The sequence below is a fragment of the Apteryx mantelli genome, chromosome 2 (assembly GCF_036417845.1).
Source record: "Apteryx mantelli isolate bAptMan1 chromosome 2, bAptMan1.hap1, whole genome shotgun sequence".
Classification (NCBI taxonomy): Eukaryota; Metazoa; Chordata; class Aves; order Apterygiformes; family Apterygidae; genus Apteryx; species Apteryx mantelli.
The window spans coordinates 94,856,778-94,878,602 of NC_089979.1; the positions used below are offsets into that span (position 1 = coordinate 94,856,778).

Here is a 21,825-nt window from a genome sequence, read left to right on the forward strand (position 1 = left end):
TAAAAGCAAATTTGTTCTTGGTTGTGTCCAATACTTAATACATATCAAGAATACCAAAATCAATATTACCACTGTTTGAACTGCATTTACATGTGTCCACACATTACAGTCTCATTCTCCAGGGAACTACTGTGTTTTCTTGAAAGTTTATAGCTCATAATTACCAGAGCCCAATGACTTATATTTTTCTAACTGACTTCCATGAGGCTGTTTTTTTTCTGCTGCCTCTTGAGGATCCAGCTCCCTCATTAGACTGAAGGCATATATATAAGCAAATACCTCTAAAGTTGGTCTAATTCCTCTATTGAAGTGATGTGATAGTGAAGAATGAAATAATAAGAAATTTCACAAACTGAATTGCTCATGATCCTCCCCGCCTCTCAGCTGGCATAGTTGTCCCATTCAATAGTAAATGTGAGGGCCAGAGTTCAAAATCTTCCTAGGATGTGAATGTTATGCTTTGCAACTTTTGCCTGACCTTGTTCTGAGTAACACAACACTAGATTGTAAATTTCAGTGTTGTCTTTGAGGACCCTGAAATGATGTCCAGGCTAGGCAGATAGGAAGGGATGTGAATGTAGTTTTTTCTGGGACAATAAGAAAGTTGTTTAATGATCATATGTACATACTTCTTTGTATTAGAAAAGAAACATTTTCCAGTGCAAATTCACCCTTATTTTCATTATTTCCACTGTCTTGCATACAGCTGTCTGTGAAAACCAATCTGATCTAACATTTTCCCTCTGAAAAGGCTTCCCACATAAACCCATGTCTGTAGGCTTTGGCCCATAGGATTTACTTCCTCCATTGGTTCAAATGATAAAAATTTGTTTGCTGTGTTGTTTCTTTTGCCTAAAAACTAACCAGTACATGCAAGTCTTTGATCAAAACTGAATGCTAGTAACAAATTTGCCACTCCCCCCTTGCACTGAATAGTGCTTACTCACACAAATATTCCTTTGAAGTTGCTTTGTAGATACAAAATAAATACATAAGAGTCTGGATGGCTAAAAGACTGTATTTGCTGAGCAAAGGCCATATGCTGATGTCACTAGATGCAATATTTCTGAATGGTCTTTTATGCTCAGTTTTATTTCAGGGTTCTATAAAAGTTTAATTTTTTTGGTTTATAAAGAGAATCTCAGGGATTCCAGAGTGATTTTTGAGAAGGGTAATTGTGAATCCTAAAAACACCAGTGAAAGGAAATACTGATTCATTAAACAGTACAGTTAAAGACAGAAGACACATTAACTGTCTGCATTTTCCTCCTAATATTCATAAGATATCAGTGAAAGAGAGACAAGAATATAATTTCCAGAGTCTTTAAATAGCTACTTATTTAGATCACCAGAAAATGGCCCCATCCTGCACAGGATGCAAACTCCAGCAATACACTATTAAATGAAACTGTTCCAGATAAACTGCAAGCCAGTTGACCCTGGAAATGTAGTACCCAAGTTGCGTGACTTGAAAATCTGTTCAAAGCAAGGCATAGCTGCAGGCCTGAACTGTTGTACTTTAGTAACCATAGTAACATGGTCTCTGGAGACCTAATGCTTGTGAATTTTCCTTTATTTCAAGGAAGAGTAATAAGAGAAATGTGACTTGGAACTTGTTCCTTTTTTTTTTTTTCTTAATTTTACTATGCCATGACCTTGACCAAAATATCTTTGAAGTATTTACTGGCTGATTTTCTGCTATGGGACCATTAAAAATATCAGGATATATAAAGAATCTTGCCAAAGGAAGTCCTATCTTCCTCAAAATATTTGCCTTCATTCCCAAAGAGAACCTTTTTATTAATAATATTTCTAAAATTTATTAATGGAAGGAACTGATGACTTTCATCTCACAGCTACTGTGGGCACCAGAATAATGTTGTACTTTCTTTGAACTGACAGATTAATTGTTTTTTGTTTCAGTAGCAGGTGCAACTTTTCATGAGTACATAATTGGATGTACATGTTTTTCAAAAGAACAGAGACCCATGTCTGGTGCCAAACTCTTTTTTTTTTTCCTTTTGGAAAAAAAAAGTGATTTCATTTTTAAAATACAATGTAGAAAACTCATGTAAGTGTTTTTAAAAAGCCAAATACAAACAAACAAATGTTCACAATGCATACTTAAGTCTGTCTCACATGTTTCAGCTATTATCCTGGATTAGAAATTCCATCTGTCATTGAATCCATATGGTTTACCAAATGGCAGTTTACAGCCATGTACTTTTACAGATTAGAAGTTAGACTTGTTTTTCATTGCAAAAGTTCTAATGTCCACAGTAAAATCTTCGTGTGTGTATGCGTGTGCGTGTAAGTATTCTTAACAAATGGCTAAAAATTGTCATAGGATGCAAGTGGACTTTTATTGGTAAAACACATTAGTTGTACACAATGAAAATAATGTAGACATTGAGCTGTGAAGTTAGATTATTTTCCCCTAAATCCAAGAGCTCTACTTTAGGTTTTTCAGTATTTCTACACAATGGAATAGGCTAAAATGGGAAAAGCTGCTCTTTATTTCTCTGTGCTATCCTCTCTTTGGCTTAGGCAGACGTCTGCTTTACAGAGCTGCAACAGGCACTAGGCAGAGTCTCACTCCCTGGCTCAGGTGCTTATGTTAGGAAATTTGAACTGTGCAGGTATAAAGCTGGTCCGTAGCCTCATCTTTTCTTCCCCTTTTCTTTCTCCAAGGTGGTATTCCAGGCAAACTGCTGCTGTGGTTCTGACATAGCACACTGGTGCAGTCTCCCATACACTAGGAATTTGGGAAAACTCAGGGCCAGAATTTTATTTCAGAAACTGAAGATGTTTAAAATCATAAATGGAGCCATATACGTGGTTGTCCTGTTAAATATGAGACCTCATAACTTAAAATAAGAAAGACGTGATCATTTTTCTTTCATTCTCGTAGACTGGAGCTGTCTCTTGTCTTCCATTCAGCATAACAAATCATCAGGATTCTGGCCAGAATAATGGAAAATCCTCATGCAGAGTTACTGTGCAGGGCTTGAGGATGGAATTTTATATGATACCTGAGAGATTTGTTAAGAACTCAGAAGAGGTCTTTGTCACACTAATTTGCAATCATTACTGCCCTGCTCTGGGGTCCCAGAGCTGTGCTAGCAAATGCTCTCCTCCTTTTCCCTGACTATATACACTAAGTGTATCTTTCAGCCCAACTATGACTCTGTTCAGAGTCCTCTGCTACAGATATCAGGTTTCATACTCTACAGAGCTTTGGGGTAATACTGATAAAATAGAAACATTTGCAGTCTTGGATAAGACTCACTGGATATGAAATTTGACTCCATGTCCAGCTTATCATATTTTAGGTTACCCAGCTAAAATGAGGTTTAGACACATGGAATTTTTGTTAATCCCAAATAGCTTCATGTGGCTACATAAAAGTTGTTGCTGCACTGAAGTGGATTTTGTTCTTCCTGCCTGCAAGGCAGAGCATCTGATGTCTGTGTTTGGGGTCAAAAACCAGGAGATGCTTAGTTAAGAGATCTTAACTCAGAAAAGGGTGCCAGCATTTTGAAAACAAAACAAAAACAAAGTGGGGGAAAGTTTATATTTCTCTTCATCTACATAGCTTCCTTGAATCCATACTCAGTTCTGGCTTAACATAAACACATAGCTCCTGGAACTTTTTCTCCACTTCTCTCCTCTTGCTGCAGACTCTCTCACCCTTCTTTAATATCTCCTGCAACCTCACAGATGTATCCACTGTTGCCAGTTCACTGTTCTGAATGCTTAGAAATACACATGGTCCCATTTCCCCTTCCCGTTCTTACAAACCTCTGCACCGGGTCCAGCCCACTCCAGCTATGTGACTGTGCCCACATTCCATTGTGGGGGAGCAAGTTTTACATTTTGAAGGTAGAGATGGATCTCCTAGGGGCCTAGACATGTGCCTAGACAATGTACCCATTATGTTAGATGCAGAAGATTCATTTTAGAATATGCGTATTTATTTCTTGATTTATAAAAAACTTACTTGGCAAAGACAGGTGCTCCACCTGTCTATTTCCTAAAGGTGTTTAAAAAAACCAGCTTGCCTGCAAGACAGTGGAAAGTGCATTTGTGCATTTTAATGATAATCAATATGATACTATCTGAGATTCTGTGATCATATTCAGATCTAGCAGTAATTTTTTAAGTCCTCCCAGATATGTACCAGATATGGTACATTAATTATTCACACATTCTGAACTTTTTAAAAATATTCTTAATTTCTAGCTGCCTCAGTTGTGTAGGATAAACTGAAGGTCTTCTGGAACGTGCACATTAACAGCAGTAGACACCTGTGTGAAGGAGCCCCCTTAAATGTTATATGGCTATTTTTGTGGAAATTTTTAGTCTGTCCAAATTAAAAGTCTTGCCAGATGTGCAAAATGTAATAAAATTCCTAGCATCATGTCACTGATAGTTACTGTAAATGTATATGACAGATGCCATCCACAGAGGCTCCTCTCAGCACACCGAAAAGGCACAGATGTGAAGATGTAGAAATCTTGACACAATCTCTTATGTTTGGTGAGGTGCTGGGATGAACTTGGGCATTAATTCCAACAGAAGATAGCACCAGTCCAACAACCATTTATGCTTGAATAGTAGACAGGGATAACTAGTGATGAACTCTATTCCACCTAGTCAAACATTTATTCTGAAAAAGATCTGTATCTATTGGGCTGACCTGAAGCCAAATGCTGTTTGCCCTTAACTGTTCTTACAGCTGACTCCTGATTAGCATTGATTTGATTAAATCAGATGCTGTAACTGCTCTTCTGAGGGTAGGTAAGCCATTGCAGTCTTATTACTAGATTTCTCCAGTCACCATTTCACAGGTTCATTGAGGCACAGCACACCTAGCCATATACGGTCCCACTGGGTCAGGTTTCCAAAGGTGCTCTACATTTATAACTGGGGCCAAGTCTTCTGAGGAGGTTGGCTGTTGTACACTGAACTCTTGAAATTCTGCCTGCCATTGTCACAGTGGGAACAGGCTTTAAGCAGTCTTGAAAATCTGGTCCTTATTTAGGAACCCAAAAGAGAACCAAACTCACAAAAATATGTCAGTGTATCTGGTTACTGAGCAATTGAAAATCTGCCCTCATTGCGCTTCAGGATTAATATACATGTCACTAGAACCATAAATTGAGCGAAAGGTAAGGCAAGGATAATAAAAATAATATAGCAGTATTTCATCAACAACTGTTTAACTGTAATCTCAAAAGATCTCAAAACTATCACATGTAAGGATCGTCTAATCTACCTTTGGAATGCAAGCCTGCTGTAGTGAAGATATGTTAGTGAATCTTTTTTAAGGGGAGATAGGCAAAATCAGTCAGTCTGCATGCAGCATGAAGGATGTTAATATTTGTGTAATATATTTAATTTAATCTATACTTTTAATTTTAGATTTTTCTTGTTGCTTTCCTTGCCTCACTGAGTTTGTGATACTGAATTGAGCTGTTTTCTTGACTAAGTACAGGTCTATATCAGTGAAATAGTCATTGCCTAATGTTTATGTTTATTGCATTTATATAATTATGCTATGTATGTATTTTATGACAGCTTAAAAAACAGCCCTACTTTAAAATACAAGTGCAATTTCAAAGCCATTACTACAGGGAAAATACAACACACCTACTTAATTTTCTTGCTGGAGGTTATTGTATTATGTATATGTATCAATACATATAGATTCAAAGCAATTATTATGGAATTTAATGTTTTAAACTAAAGCAGCAAAAAAGTAGGTGACGCTTGTTATTAAACTTATGTGAATTAATGCCTGTTTCAAATGTTAAAGAGGATAACAATACTTTGATTACATTGTAATCACCCTAACCACTATTCAAGTTAAAAAGGAAAAAGAGCGTGTTCCAGATTGTCATCCACTATTTCATTCTAGGGAAGAAAAAAAGTCTTTCTGCGAAGGTACAGAAACTACAACAATGTTTGTAAAAAACCCAATATCCCCATAGCCCCATATATTCATATTATGAATAGGAATATATTCAGTAAGTATGTTGTTATACAGTAAGTTACAATTTTAATACAAAACATTGTATTAGAGCCTTGTTTGTCACAGAATCAGACTTCTTAAGAGAGGAGACATAGTTCGGGCAAAACACATAGGAGATTCAAAGCATTTATACTGTTTAAATCCCAGCAATTTAATTCTGAATTACCAAAAATAAGGCTATATATATACTATATGTATTTGTTCTTTTCTTTTGCAATTAAAAGATAATATTCTATAAACTTAACATCTCATAGGCCCAAACTCTGATTCTATAGAACTGATTAACCATTCAGATAGAGTCTTGAAGACTGGTGTCACACTTGAGAAAAATTTGAAAATCTGAGTCAATGTAGAGCACATGCCTGACTGTTAAACTTATGATCGAAGCACCTTATTTTACTAAATTTACATAAAATTCATATATGCCTCCAGAAAAATGTGAAGCCCATCCTTTGTGCAGTGTGATTGTTTCATATCTATTCCATATAGAAAATGTAAAAGGGGATCAATTGTTCACTGTATTCCTGTAAAATAACTAAAAGGCATCAAATGAACATAGGAAGCAGCAGGCTCAGAAAGAACAAAGTTCTTTTCTTTGCTTTCACATTCTTCTACTTTACACCAAGCTGTGGAATTCATTGGTGCAAGAGCTTGGGGGTATTAAAGTTCATATGGTTTTGAAATGCAATTGGACAAAGTCATGGAAGAAAAATCTACCAAATGTTATTAAAATATAAAGACAAAGGAAGCACTAGCATAGTGGGTGGCTGGAAGAATGTTCTAGAAAAATAACACCACATTTTTGTCTTTTTTCTTGCACTCTTTCCTGGGGATTCACTATTGGAGACAGGATACTGGGATTGGGTGGACCTTTGGCATAGTCTGGTCTGGCCATGATTGTACTATGTTCATATTTGAAATCTTTTTAAAAGAGACCTGACTAGAATATTTGTGAAATTATTAAATTGTATACCCATTTAACTCTTTAAATTCTGATGACCTTTTTAATTATTTTATTTCCCTTCTTTAGTCACTGAATGGTTTTGCACTGGTGGTGAGTGCAGATGGAATGATATTTTATGCATCATCAACTATTGTGGACTATCTAGGCTTTCATCAGGTAAATATATTAACAAATATTTAGAATGCTTAATATCACACTGTCTTTGTAAAGACTTTCTTGTAGTCATTCCTGTTAACTGGCTCTCTAAAATCCAGTACTGTGTTGTGTTGTTTTGCCATGTCCTTCTACTGCTGCCTAGACATAAACTATAACTGAAATTAAGTTATTTTACTATGCTATGTCAGACTGTAATTTTTTTTTTTTTGAGCTGATAGGTGAAGATGAATTCCTTGTAATGTTGCAGGAGACAATTTGCTTTTGTAAACCTTTTGTTAATAGAAACATGATCTATCATAAATATAAGATTTAGCTAAATGTTTCTTTTCAATTCTAGTATAAAACACTGCTATTGTAGACTGGTTGCCTGTACATAGTATATATATTGTAAAGTCATAGAATTACAGAATGATATAGTTGGAAGAGACCTCTGGAGGTCATATAGACCAACCTCCTGCTTAAAGCTGATCCAGTTCAAGCAGGTTGCTCTGGGCCTCGTCTAGTCAAGTTTTGAATATCTCCAAGGATGGAGATTCCGCAATGTTTGCAGAACAACCTGTTCCAGTGTTTAACCATCCTAACTGTAAAAATGCTCTCCCTTATATCGTCAGAATTTCCCAGCTTCTGTCTGTTGCCTCTTGTCCTTCCACTGTGCACCTCTGAGAAGAGTCTGGCTTTGTTTTCTCTACATCCTCTCATTAGGTAGATGAAGACAGCACTAAGTTCTCACCAGAGCCTTCTCTTCTTATGGCTGAACAAACCCAATTCTTCTCTCTCCTCAGGATAGATCATATGCCCCAGCCCTCTAACCTTGTTGGTAGACCTCTCCTGACTCACTTCAATATGTTAATACCTTTCTTTTCCTGGGGAGCCCAAAACTAGATACAGTACTCCAGATGCAGTCTCATAAGTGCAAAATAGAGGGAAAGAACCATTTCCCTCAACCTTCTGACTATACTTTTTCTAATACAGCCCAACAGAAGTTTGGCCTTCTTTGCTGTAAGGATGCACTCACTCCTATTCAACATCTCCCCCCCCCACCCCCCGCAGTTTCCCAGGCCTTTTTCTGCAAAATGGCTTTCTATCTGGTTGGTTCCCAGCCTCTACCATGCATGGATTTATTCCATCTCAGATGTAGGACTTTGCCTTTGTTGAACTTCATGAGGTTCTTGTCAGCCCATTTTTACAGTCTATCAAGGTCCCTCTGCATAGCAGTCCTGCTCTCCAGCATATCAACTGCTCTCCCCAGTTGGTACCCTTTGAAAACTTCCTGAGAGTGCACTCTATCCCATCACCTGTTAAGACATTAAATAATATTGGTCCCAGTATCATATCAATCCCTGAGGCACGCCATTAGTAGCCAGCTGCTGGTTGGACTTTTTTATTACTTGTATTTGCATATGCACAAACATTAAAAGAGTTAAGGATAAAAATAATCATCTTGGGATGTTAAGACAAAAAGCAGACATGAAAAACAGGGGCCACTGAAGTAACTTTCCTCAAGCAATCTTTGCTCTGAAGGTATCTTACACCAGCCATTATTTTAAGGAAAGTATCAACCAAAAGATAAGTCTCTGCTCCACTAAGCTTACAGATTAAACATTCCTTGTTGCAATTGTTTCAGACTGATGTAATGCACCAAAACATATATGATTACATTCATGTGGATGATCGCCAGGATTTCTGTAGACAACTACACTGGGCCATGAACCCTCCCCAGATGTTATCTGGACAGCAGACAGAAACAGGTAGGCATCACTATACAGAGTCAGACTTGCACTCCATCTACTCCTATTTCTGTTCCACATCAAGTCAGATTCTTCAGTGGAAAGCTGCATAGTGGCCATTTATAAAATTGTTGTCCCATAGATGAAGTTTCTTCCTGATCCTTGACACTTATAAAGTAGTGTGTGGTGTGATGCTTGAAGGTTGATATTTATTTTATTTTTCTTCAGTGTACCTATGGATATTCTTATCATCCACGCAGAATGAACATCATCAGTGTTCATCCTACCAACCTTTTGTTCACACTGATCAGGATTAGTATCTTTTAATCATGAAAAAACCCCATGCAACAAGATTCTGTTGAATACAACAGGACTGATATCACTTTCTGCCATTTGTTTTGCCATGCACAGTTATGTGGCTAGGAGACTTCAGAAGAAAAAGTAGGTTCAGCAATATTCTTTCCCTTGAGGCTGCATTATCCTAGGATGGCAAGTGGACAAGTGTAGAAAGTTTCTCCTTTGAACAAGAGGCGTAAAGCTGGAATCATGACTACAGAAAATACAATGGGTTGAAAATATTAACTTTATAAAGAATTATTGATCACAGCAAAATGTATGCATTTCACCAGAAGGTGAGGAAGCAATTAGTTTTCCAGATGGGGAAAAACTTGCAAGAAGTCCTTCAGTAGCCTTTATGAACTCATGAGGAACACAGGTGTGTAACTTTGGTAGAATCTCTTGCAGTTTGAGTGTTTTGCATTAGTCCTTATGGAAACCTGAAGAACTTTGCAAAATTTTGCAGGAAGTGTACAGAAAACAAATGAAACAATGTGCATGAAGATTTTAAATTATAAAAAGTTATAAACATTTGGAATTTTTGTCCTAAGTTATATACAGGAGGAAATTTCATTTTCTGAGTTCATATTTCTGTACAAATACTTCTTCTGTACAAATACTTGTGTGTGTCTTTTGGGAAATAAGTATTTAAAAAGCTATGCACCTGTAGTCCACAACTGGCAAATGCTTCATCAAAAATCAAAGAGGCAACAGCTGAACATTAACTAATGAGCCACTGTTAATTTGTTTTTTTCTTGCATTAGCATTTTTCCTTATTTTGTTCCTTTTTCAATGTATTATCTCTGATCTCAGAAGCAGTAACATCTGTTATCCTGTTTTGCATCATTAAAAATCACAAAAACTCAGGAAATAAAAAAGTCAAAGTTCCTGAAGAAACTCACCAGAATCTCGTTATAGAGCCTTCTTTTTTTCTTTTGGTAGAGCACGTGCAGGTTTGTTTACATGATTTAATTTAATATTCACCCTTCCACAAAATAATTTTTAGCAATTCCCATAACAATTTGTTCAAGTAGGTACATTAAATTTTCATTCTTTTTTACTGTGATCTGACATATATTGCCTCCACTGTTGTTTATAGGAGAAGAATACATTCTCAGTAAATTGTTTAAAGCACAAGAGAATGACAGCATGACAACAGATTATTCTTCCTTCTTAACTCGTTGTTTCATCTGTCGAGTTCGGTGCTTGTTGGATAGTACTTCTGGCTTCCTTGTAAGTATAATTTCACATAGAGAACTGTAATCATGACATACAGATTTAAATTACTTCATATGAAAGATATTTGAACATAAATATATATGTTGTGGACAGCCACGAAGACACACTTTTTATTTGCTGAACAACAAGAAACACCTTAAAGATATTTATTGATTACATATAAAGAATGATGAAAGAAAAAAAGGCTGTAATATTTAAAATTGAAAGAATCAAGAAACTTTCATGTTTTAAGCTCTTTGGGATAGCATCTGTCCTCCATTTGTACTAGGCCTAGTACAAGGGAGACCAGCTGATTTTCACCATTAACGTTTAAGCACAAGTGAAGTATTCACTTTAAAAAACAATAATAATAATTATTGATTTTCCACTTTTGTAAATGGCCCTTTAATAATAAAAAACAGAATTGGAATGTCTCTTATATACTGCTCAATTATTCTTGCTAGAAGAGGAGTGGCTTATTTCTAGAAATCACTTCCCGATTTGCTTGTAATAAAGTCCAGTCCTGTTTCTTCTTATGACAAAATAAGACATGTGCAAAGAAAATGAGAGACAAAAATAGCAAGAGAGAGGAAAATGCAACTTCTCTCTTACATGCTCATTTGCTGGAAGATTATGGATCTGAGTATATGTACAAATTAGTCACTTCTGCATCCTGACTTCAGTCTTGTAACTCTGGAAAATGCCTAACTGATATGGTCTTAGTTTTCTCTGGTCATTTTGTGGTAGGTAATTTTTTCACTGAGGGGAAGCAGTTTGCTGTTAACTTGCCAGTGCAGGCATAGCAAAGGTCTGCAAGTTTAGATTTGTCCTAAATGCTCTGCCCTCTACTCTTTTCCTATCTGGGAGCATCTCTGTGAAGCTCCTGGCAAAGCAGCTAGCAACCTTCCATCCTTAACCAGGCAAGCCAAGGGAAACAGAACTTCAGCATAAACCATCCTGGTGAAAGGATGATGAAATAGGTCAGATCTACCCTACAGGCTAGCTTATTAGCTTCTCTAATATCAACAGTAATACAGAGCTCTCTGTAGGAACCTGCTCTGAAGGAGAACTCTGATCAGAGAGGGAAGAGACCATTGAAGAGCCATCCTCTGCTGATCTCTGCCTTCTGCTTATATGGAGATTTGAGACAGGGATAGATGGTTCCTTCCAAGCTATGTACTTTGTATCTGATTATCTTGAGATGTGCCTTTTCCCTTGGTGTCTTCCAGCACAGCCCTTGGGTTGGTTGTGCCAGTCCATATATTTCCCAGACAAAGCGCAAGGAAAGAGGAATCATCTTACTGGAGAGAACAGAGCATGGAAAGTAGTTGCAACCTCAGACCGAGGTGTACAGGAAATAGCTGTTTGCACCATCATAAGCTTCTAGTCTTGGCAAATAGAACATAATGCAGAACTTCTACTTTAAGTACATACAAGGAAAAAAACCAGCCTCAAATCTCTCATTTTACCATTGATAGTGCCTCCACTCACCATGCCTCTGAAATTGTGTGGTTTAAACTGTATGAAGATAATGAAATTCCAAGCTTTTCTTTGTTTCAAAACTAGCTTCAGTGTTATTTAAACATCACAGTCTATAGATCATATTAAATATTAAAATGTTAAACATTTAAATGTTTTATACGTTAATGTTTATGATAGTTTTATTGTGTTTTTTATATAACAGACAATGCAGTTTCAAGGCAAACTAAAGTTTCTTTTTGGACAAAGGAAGAAGTCCTCATCAGGAACAGTATTACCGCCTCAGTTGTCATTATTCTGCATAGTGGTACCACTTCTTCTCCCTTCTATGACAGAGATGAAGATGAAAAGCCTGCTTGTGAAAGCAAAACACAAAGCTGATGATACAGCAGGAGTGAATACAAAGTACTTTCAAATTAATCTTTTAGTATTTAGCAAACTATACTATGGGCTTTATGTGTATTAAGCACGTAAAAAGCACAGATTGTGATAAATAACTCTCTATTTAAAAACACTTTCTCAGGAAAGTGAGTAGCTTATCTGGATTCTTCTTCCCAGCCTTCAGAAGTTATTAAAGCAATAATTCATTCTACTAGTTATAGAAGTTGAAAAGAAAAAATTTTTTTTATTGAGAGTTCTCAAACTTCAGTAACTTCCAATAGCACAATTACTAGGACTTGGGCATTTTGGTAGTAAACAAAAGAAAGGAAAAAATTAGAAAACTGAACGTGTGTGTGCACACGTGCTCGTGTGTGTGTGCTCATGCATGCAGGGGTGGTATTCGCAAACAGCCAAATGAGATGTATATCTGATTTTTTGAATTTATCCTACAACAGGAGACTTATGAACACATAAGCCTACTATCGCACTAAATGGCCTGAGGTTGATCACAGGGTATCAATCAAAGAAGATCAGGACAGATTGTATTCAGACTCATTTCCCTCATTTCCTTCCTAACACTTATTTTACCCTTTTCTGACTGAAATTTAGAGTTGTTGTTTAGGGCTAGGATTGTGTTTTCTTCTGTTTGGTTAAATATAACCTTACAGCAATAAAGTCTGTTGCTGTGAAGTAAAATGCTCATCAGTGTGACTGACAGCATCATAATCTGACTTTTAACCAGAATATGCTTGTGTATGTGTGGATTTACTACCCACACATCTAATGAGATTCTAGCACATACATTTTTTTTTTGTCAAGAACTAAATTGTTGGAAGTCTGATATAATAGAATATGCAGGCTTTTGGATCAGGGTTTGAATAGTGGTGATCAAAAGTCATTTCCACCTGCTAGCTTTTCAGTAGCCCAGGTGAAATTAGTTAATGATCAGAATTCAGCTCCTAGAAGAGAAGTGCTTTACTTTAAGTTTTATTAACTGACTGGACCGTGGCCTAGAATTTAATAGCTGAGAAGAATGAAGTATGCATTTAACTTTGGTGTTTCCTTTGGTTCAGGCCTGAAGCGTGCTGGCCAGGGATGGTGGGGAAATTCATATATACATTTCTGTTGGTCTTTATAAAAAGAGAATTTTGGAAAGCAGTGTCACAGGCTTTGCACCTTTTACCAGCCCTAATACGCATTTTGAACTAAAGATTGGAAGAAATTCATTAAAATCACATGATGATTATTGCAAGTTGAAGTCATGCTAACTCTTGAATGCATTGCTGGTGAGTGTGATGTAAATACCTAGGATAGGCAGAGCCAACTATACATAGTGTTTATCTCAATTCAAGATGAAGGTTACTATTCCGGAAATAGGTAAGCGGTGAGCAGAATGTTCCTAAACATAACTGTTCCTCATAATTAAATGCAGAATTCCAGTCATACACTAGTTTGAGCATCCATATAATCCAGGAAACAGACAAATATTTCATGTTGGTTATTACATATTTAAACCATTGCTCTTTGTTAATGGTTGACAGCTTGAAGATCACATCTTTCACAGTGTGTGAATTTACTATATTATCATTCACCGACAAGGAATTTTCCACAATTTGTCCTCTGCAGCTGCAGTTCAAAAGCTAATTCAGGTCTGTGTGAAGCAGCAGAATTATATGGAAGAAACAGTCATCATGAAGGTGCAGCTTTCCCTAATGTGTTACAGAGTGCTGAAAACCAAATCAAAGGTGTGTTCTCTGAGTACTTCTGGATTATATACAGTTTATGAAGACAGAACTTTGCCTTTTCTTTTCACCTGTTACATTTTCAAGTTTTTGGTCCCAATGCTTTCTTTTTCTTTTTTTAATCTCTAACACGCCTTCTGTAAAAAAAAAAAACCCGTCCACTTCAAAAGATAGTATTGAATCAGTCTATTTCATAAATACCATTTTTACAGTTATATTAATAATCATAATAAATAAAAATACTCAAAATATGCTTTCTTAAAATGACAGCACTTCATTTCACAAGATTATGCTTAAATCTTAATCAATAATAAAAGATCTTATCCATCCCTCTTTGAGAAAAATTGGAAAATGTGAGACAAATGCCACTTTCCCCCAAAGATCAGGAAACAGAAAAAAGATTAAAATTTATTGTCTTTAAAATTCTTGATTTGCTTGTGACTTTGACTCATGCTTTTTCAGTGTTTGGGTCTGGCAATATTATGAGAGTCTATGCTGTAATTCAGATTTTGCAACAGATAGAATTTTGATGGTAAGTCTTCTCCAATGGACAACTTCTTCATAGAGGTTTTTGTTGCACCAGATAGAAATGTTTAACTTTAAAACCATTCTTCTGTCACAGCCCCATTTTTGATTAATATTTTCTCACTGGTCTATTACTGAGAGGGAAAAATGATAATGAACTAATAATAATGAAAAATCTCTAGTTACAGTTTGAGGGTTTCTAACTGCCCCATTAGATTTTTCAAATTTTTGTGTGTGTGTGTGTAGTTTGCCTAGTTCTATGACATATTTTGGCTTGTACTTTCTTGTGCTGATGATTCCAGGGCAGCAAAAAAAACTAGTGAGCATTCACCAAAGATATTAAATACTGCGTGTATTAAAATGTATTTTCTTTTAAATTGTATAGCAAGGAATAATGGAGAAAATGGCATTTCTCTAGCCAAAGTACAAACAAATGAAGATCACTGGGTCTGGGTTCAAGCTAACACTCAGCTTCTGTATCGAAGTGGTTATTCAGAGTATGTCCTTGCCCAACAGCAAATGTTGAAGTAAGTACATTTTCCCATACTGAAAACAATTCCATATTTCATGAAAAATCAAATGTATTCTTTATGTTTGGGGTCTCTAAAAGGATTGTAGTGGCCTAAGACAAGAGCTGTGTGAGAAGAGCTTGGTTTACTTAATAAATGGAAAAATTAATAGAAAATTTTTGACATCTTCTGTATACATTTTTGTCTTGGATCATATGAAATGGGTGTTATAATCCTAAATAATGTTTTCTTTCTACTTTCTTTTTTTTCCCTAAAGTTAAACACATAAATTTTAAAACAGAGTATTTCAAAACCAAAAGGCTTGATTACTAGAATGTTTTGATTTCTTGCACAAAAACTTATTTTGGGGTTTTGTTTTACTTTGCAGCTGAAGCTATTTGCTGATTTAGTGTCCTGGTATTTCTGTTTTTTAACATTTGATAATGTTAAGCTCTTTTCTATTTTTATGGATGACAGTTGAACTCATGTTTTTAGTTGCAGATGTTATAAAATACCTTTCAACATAATCTAAACAGGGATGCTTATACTGTAGGTGATTGTAGGCTCTAGCCTTGGAGTGGAAGCTATACCCACAGATTTGGATTCAAAGAGGACCTCTCCATCTGGTTTTCCCCTTTCCTCCCAGATAGGGTCTTCTTCCTCCCCACCATGGGATTGTCTCTTCCATTTCCTGTGGGCCTTGTGGAGGTATCTTTTCAAACTGGTGTGAGGGAAGAGATAGGAGAATGGATTGAATGAGCAAGGGCCAGGAGATATACATAGCCACCATCTGGCCCTGTGGAAAGAATGTGACTGCTATCTGTATTCTTTTTCTTTTGGATGCCTCACAGGTACAAGAAATAAATTATAAAAAAAAAGTCTTTGAACTTCTAAGTAGGTATCTTTTGCAGACAACATATCTCCCAGGATTGATGTGAATAGTAGAGGACCTCCTACCTGAAGGTGGTGGAACCCTTCACCTTTACTGTCAGGGTAGAAACATTATCTTTCCATGTGAGGGAATGAACCTCTGTTAAGAAGCAGATCAAAAGTGGCTGTTTCTTGTATTCAAGTCTATTTCTAAATTGTTTTCTGTGTAATTAAACACCCTCTTTGATGCTTATTTAGTTACATTTTTACCCTCTGAGTAGTTAAAATTCTTCCCTTGTGTTTGATAGTCCTGTAGACTGAAGTGCCACAAGAGTTGTCCATGGAGATTTTATTCAGTTCTGTCCTCCCGACAGTCTGCAGTAGATGCTCAGTGCTTTGCATTTTGCCCCCCTGTTGTTTTTATCCTCAGTAATACTTCTTTGTTAAAATTTCTTGGAAACATACATTCTTTTGAGAATTTTCACTAGATACTATTTCACTGCAAAATTCTTTATTTGGGATCTAAGCTTTTGTTGCTTTTTCATTTTGTCCAATCCATTGTTTTCCAGTTAGAACGTTTCCTGAGAAGCTAGTTCTTCAGTGAACTCGTATCATTTGATAGATTCAAGACTATCACACTTCAATAATATTTAGCAGAGGGTTGAAAATATTTAATATCTCATGGAGAAAAAGAAAGGAAATACTCTCCTTGCTTAGTGTACATTTATTACAATGGGACATTCTCGTTTTATAACAGAATTGACTCCCTCTATTGGAAATTCTTGCACATTGAGTCCATCCCAAGGAAAGCAGTTTCTGATGGTGAACTAAGGAAAAAGCCTCCTGAAACCCTCATTAAATTCTTCCATTTTTCATGCCAAGTTTCCTATTCTGATACCACTTCTTGCTCTCACAGAGAGTGAGGCTTTGTAACATTGATCCTGCCTGATTAATTTAAGTTCCAAAAACTACTGTAGGTAGCACAGAAATACTGAAGCAATTCTCTTTGTCAAAACTCTTAATTAATTTTGACTACTTTGGCTATAAATAAGGGAAGATGAATTCGCTGACCATCTTAGAAATGAAAGACAACATGAATTAATTTAGACTAAAACAAACCCACCCCAAATATGAACATCTATGACTATTCTAGACACTTAATTGGGCATTTTCTTCCCTCTCAACTAACTCTGTGCTCTCAAAATATAGGACCCCCATAGTTCTCACTCAAATCACTTTAATCAGAAAGTTCTTATGTTTCCTAATGATTCCTTGTTAGATATATTTTTAATAGGAGAATGAAAGTGTAAAGTAGTTACCATACTGCACATAAAACACTGTAATATATAAGGTCTTTGTGAAATGTGTGCCCAAAATGAAAAAGATGCATGTTTTAATTTAAATGAAACAGTGCCACGAAAAGATAGTTGTGCACACATTCATGCCCAAATGCATGCCCACTCCTTTTTCTCTCTTGAATAAATATAAAGGTTATATGGACCACAGTGTGAGAGTCTCCTATTAAGTTAATGACAAAGTATCACTTGTAATGTATGTCAGACCACTCCATTTGTATCACAGAAAACATTGATTTAGAAACCTCTGATTGACTGGTTTTCTCTGCTGTTATTGAAAGGGAAGAAGATAAGCAACTGAAGATACCGAGCAGTTTTGCCACTTTGAAAGGAAACCTGGAAGGACTTTCTTATAACAGTGCCATTGAAACTCTGGGCCAATTGAAGCATCTTAACTGGACAGCAGTAAAAAAGGAACAAGTTAATGTAAAAGTGAAGTTTGAACCTAATACAGATGATGAGTGTTTTATGTTAGAGGAACCTCTCAGTTCTAATACATCAGTTTTAGGTGTTCAAAACAACTGCACCACAAACAGCAGCTGGAATCTAAGAAACTCAAACTCTTGTTCTATAAATCAACGAATGAATACATGTTCAAACAGAAGAGTTGGATCATTCTATAACAGGGACCAAAGTTTCTTAAGTTTCACATCAACTTGCCCTTCCTACTGGGGGAGTGCAGAAAGCTGCCAGTCTTACTCAGACTTACAACAACAATCTATGGAGAACTGTCCTACAGATCATCTGAAATTACAGAGATCATTAATATCCTCAGAGTCTCCCTGTGATGCAGTCTTTCCATTGGATATGCCTATCAAAACAGAGTATGATTCTGATTCTGAAAACATTGCTGATAACTACTTGACATCACAAAATAGAGCCTGGTTGGATGAGAATGGCACAGTGAGAAAGCAGCTGTTTAGTTATCCCAATATAGTGCACCTTAAAACAGAACCAGACCTCTGTGAACAAGTTTCACCTTGTCAGAAACCAAGGCACTGTGTTTATACACCACATAATTGGCAATGCATTGTAACAAATCATCCCAACAACCTAAATCTGAACAGATCTTGCAAGGGCTTATGGAGCAAGGAGATGGCTCCATTTTGCCCTCCGAACTCTGCGTGTTTGGAAAGCTTGCCCGACTTATCACATATTGAAAGCTACCATCAGTTCTATAGCCCAAATTCAGTGGAAGAGAAAGAGCAGAATAATGAGATTTTTAAAATGCAATGCAAAATCAAAAATCCCTGCTTGGTTCAAGCAATCAAGTGTGAGCCCCTGGATTCTCCACCATTGTCCAATAATGGACAGAATGTAGTACATACGAGCTTCTCTGAAAATACATTAGCAGGTCCTGTGCCTCATAAAACAACTGAATGTACATTTTTACAGTAGATTTTATAACATTTGAAATATTTATAACATTAAAACAAGAAGTTGTAGATTCTCTTCCAGTTGGGTTAAATGAGTTACTAAAATTTAAAAGCCAGCGGAAAGGTTTTACTTATGTATGTGCTTGTGTGTGTATGTAAAAAATACAGACACATACACACACCCCTACTCAACACCCTTATGCACTGCCATACTCTTAGTGATCTTTGAAAAGACTGAGAGATAGAACCTCAAATAAAGAAAAATAATCATTAATCATTGCACAGGTGCACCTGCTAATTTGCCTTTATCATCCTCCTTCTCTTGTCTACAGTAAATCTGAATTTCTTTACAAGGTCTAGCTATTTCCATTTCTTGCCTTTGTTCTCTCTCTCTCTCCCTCCCCCCCACCCCCCCAAGCTGATGTGATGCCTCTGTGCAAAGACAAAATGTTTATGGTCTTCTACATGGCCAGGAGTTTCCTCAGGAGTCTTTGCATTTCTATTTGTAACTACTCCAATAAGAAGCATCAGCTATTCCTTTATCTCAACATTAGTCACAACAGGCAAGGGTTTCCCAAACACAACTTCTTAATTTAAAAGGTTAGCATTAATTTAAAATCAAGTAATTTTCATAAAATGAATTGGAAGTTATTTCAGGTACTGAAGTTTTTCCCTAGTTTCCCTGACAATAGTAAGGTTTTAGCACACAGGTTTTTCCATTTTAAAGCTATTGGCCTTTCATGTTGTTGTTTGAAAGACCGAATAATGGGGTGTTATCCACTTTTATAAATGAGTTACAAAGTGCTGTTAAATGTACATGAGAAGAAAATATTTCCCCAATTATTTTTCTCGCTTTTACTTGTAACAGTAACAAAGGAAGTGCACTTTTTATTTTGATGGTATCTCTTTGAGGGATAGCAGCCTGTTAGTTAATCACTGTCACCCGACATCAAAAGTCCCACACTAAAATTAGATATTTTTAAAAGCTTCCCACTTTCAGTTCCCAAAGAAAATGTTAACCTCACTGAGAGCCAACTGGATGTAACCATGTTGGTGCTTTTGAAACCAGATCCATATGTTTTCCTTTGTACCTAGATAGCAATATATTTCTGCTAAGAGTCCCCTCCCCCCAGACTTTTGCTATGTTTTTGTTGTTTAACTCCTGCACTAACTTTTGTTTTAAAATTGCACTGTTTCAGCTTCACATCACCTTCACATATATAAAAAACAAATTTTAAAAAAGCTTGGATGTATATGTGCTTTTTAAAAGAAGGCGTTTGGTGAATGTTTTCATTTTCAAAATGTTATAAATAATTATAATATATTCATTTTTGTATCTACTACCCACTTAGGGCATGGCTTTATGTGCCAGCAGAGTGGCATAAACTTCTTCTTAATGCTGTAAATATAAGGGATAAGCATAGTTTTCAGGCAGGGGAGCAGTTATGTGGTGGCAGAGGGAGTGGCACCCAGGAGGCTGCTCTTCTCCAAGACTGTCACTCTTTGATAGAGGTTACTGCCTGTACATTAGAGTTGGCAGAAAAATATACCTTCCCTGCATGTCAGTTAAGTGCTTACAAACAACAGTTTAATCTGAAATACTGCACTTTACACTGAAATGGCTGAGATAGATAACTTACACAATTACCTTTTGATGACTGTCCTGCAGAAATTCCCTGCAGAAATTCCCTGGAGAAAGGAAGACTTTCCCTTGGTGGAGGGAGGATTGGGTTACAGATCATTTAAGCAAACTTGACACCCACAAATCCATGGGCCCCGATGGGATGCACCACGAGTGCTGAGGGAGCTGGCGGACGTTATTGCTAGGCCACTCTCCATCATCTTTGAAAGGTCCTGGAGAACAGGAGAGGTGCCTGAAGACTGGAAGAAAGCCAGTGTCACCCCAGTCTTCAAAAAGGGCAAGAAGGAAGACCCAGGGAACTAGAGACCAGTCAGCCTCACCTCCATCCCTGGAAGGGTGATGGGGCAGCTCATTGTGGAGGCCATCTCCAAGCATGTGGAGGAAAAGAAGGTGATCAGGAGTAGTCAGCATGGCTTCACCAAGGGGAAATCATGCCTAACCAATCTGATAGCCTTCTCTGATGGAAGGGCTGGCTGGGTAGATGAGGGGAGAGCAGTGGATGTTGTCTACCTCGACTTCAGCAAGGCTTTTGACACTGTCTCCCATAACATCCTCATAGACAAGCTCAGCAAGTGTGGGTTAGATGAGTGGACAGTGAGGTGGATTGAGAACTGGCTGAATGGCAGAGCTCAGAGAGTTGTGATCAGCGGCACAGAGTCTAGTTGGAGGCCTGTAGCTAGCGGTGTCCCCCAGGGGTCAGTACTGGGTCCAGCCCTGTTCAACTTCTTCATCAGTGACCTGGATGAAGGAACAGAGTGCACCCTCAGCAAGTTTGCTGATGATCCAAACCTGGGAGGAGTGGCTGATACACCAGAGGGCTGTGCTGCCATTCAGAGGGACCTGGACAGGCTGGAGAGGTGGGCGGAGAGGAACCTCCTGAAGTTCAACAAAGGCAAGTGCAGAGTCCTGCACCTAGGGAGGAATAACCCCATGCACCAGTACAGGTTGGGGGTGGACCTGCTGGAAAGCAGCTCTGCGGAGAAGGACCTGGGAGTGCTGGTGGACACCAAGTTAAGCATGAGGCAGCAATGTGCCCTTGTGGCCAAGAAGGCCAATGGTATCCTGGGGTGCATCAGGAAGAGTGTTGCCAGCAGGTCAAGGGAGGTGATTCTCCCCCTCTACTCAGCCCTGGTGAAGCCACCCCTGGAGTACTGCGTCCAGTTCTGGGCTCCCCAGTACAAGAGAGATGTGCCCTATTTCATCTGACCATACCTAACCCATGAGAGTCTTGCTTCTGTCTGAGGTAAATCTACTCCCTGTTGGCTATATGCTGCCTTTTATTTGAGACAGCCCTCATATTCTTGTCCTAATACTCCTACCAGTAGCTATAATGTAACATCAGACCCCTTTCAGAGATGAGACTGTGGGGGAGAAATTTGCACTGCAAGTTGGTCTATCAGTGTTCATGTTACATAAATTTAAGCTCCAGCACACAAATAGTTCTGGGCAAGCAAATTGGATACTACTGTAGGCTAAGACTGTCATAAAACAGTGGGGCTGCAAAAGCTCTC

The 21,825-nt window shown here is 37.4% G+C and overlaps 1 protein-coding gene across 1 annotated transcript in view; it reads left to right on the top strand.

Annotated features, from left to right (window-relative positions):
• Positions 1 to 19,061, top strand: part of AHRR (aryl hydrocarbon receptor repressor) — a 96,458-nt gene extending 77,397 nt beyond the window's left edge. Inside the window, exons 5-11 of the mRNA XM_013957737.2 lie at positions 7,065 to 7,154; positions 8,779 to 8,902; positions 10,317 to 10,450; positions 12,120 to 12,319; positions 13,922 to 14,040; positions 14,948 to 15,089; positions 17,578 to 19,061. Of these exons, the coding sequence (XP_013813191.1) occupies positions 7,065 to 7,154; positions 8,779 to 8,902; positions 10,317 to 10,450; positions 12,120 to 12,319; positions 13,922 to 14,040; positions 14,948 to 15,089; positions 17,578 to 18,694 (1,926 nt within the window). The 3' untranslated portion in view covers positions 18,695 to 19,061. The remainder of the gene's footprint in view (positions 1 to 7,064; positions 7,155 to 8,778; positions 8,903 to 10,316; positions 10,451 to 12,119; positions 12,320 to 13,921; positions 14,041 to 14,947; positions 15,090 to 17,577) is intronic.
• The last annotated feature ends 2,764 nt before the right edge of the window (positions 19,062 to 21,825 follow it).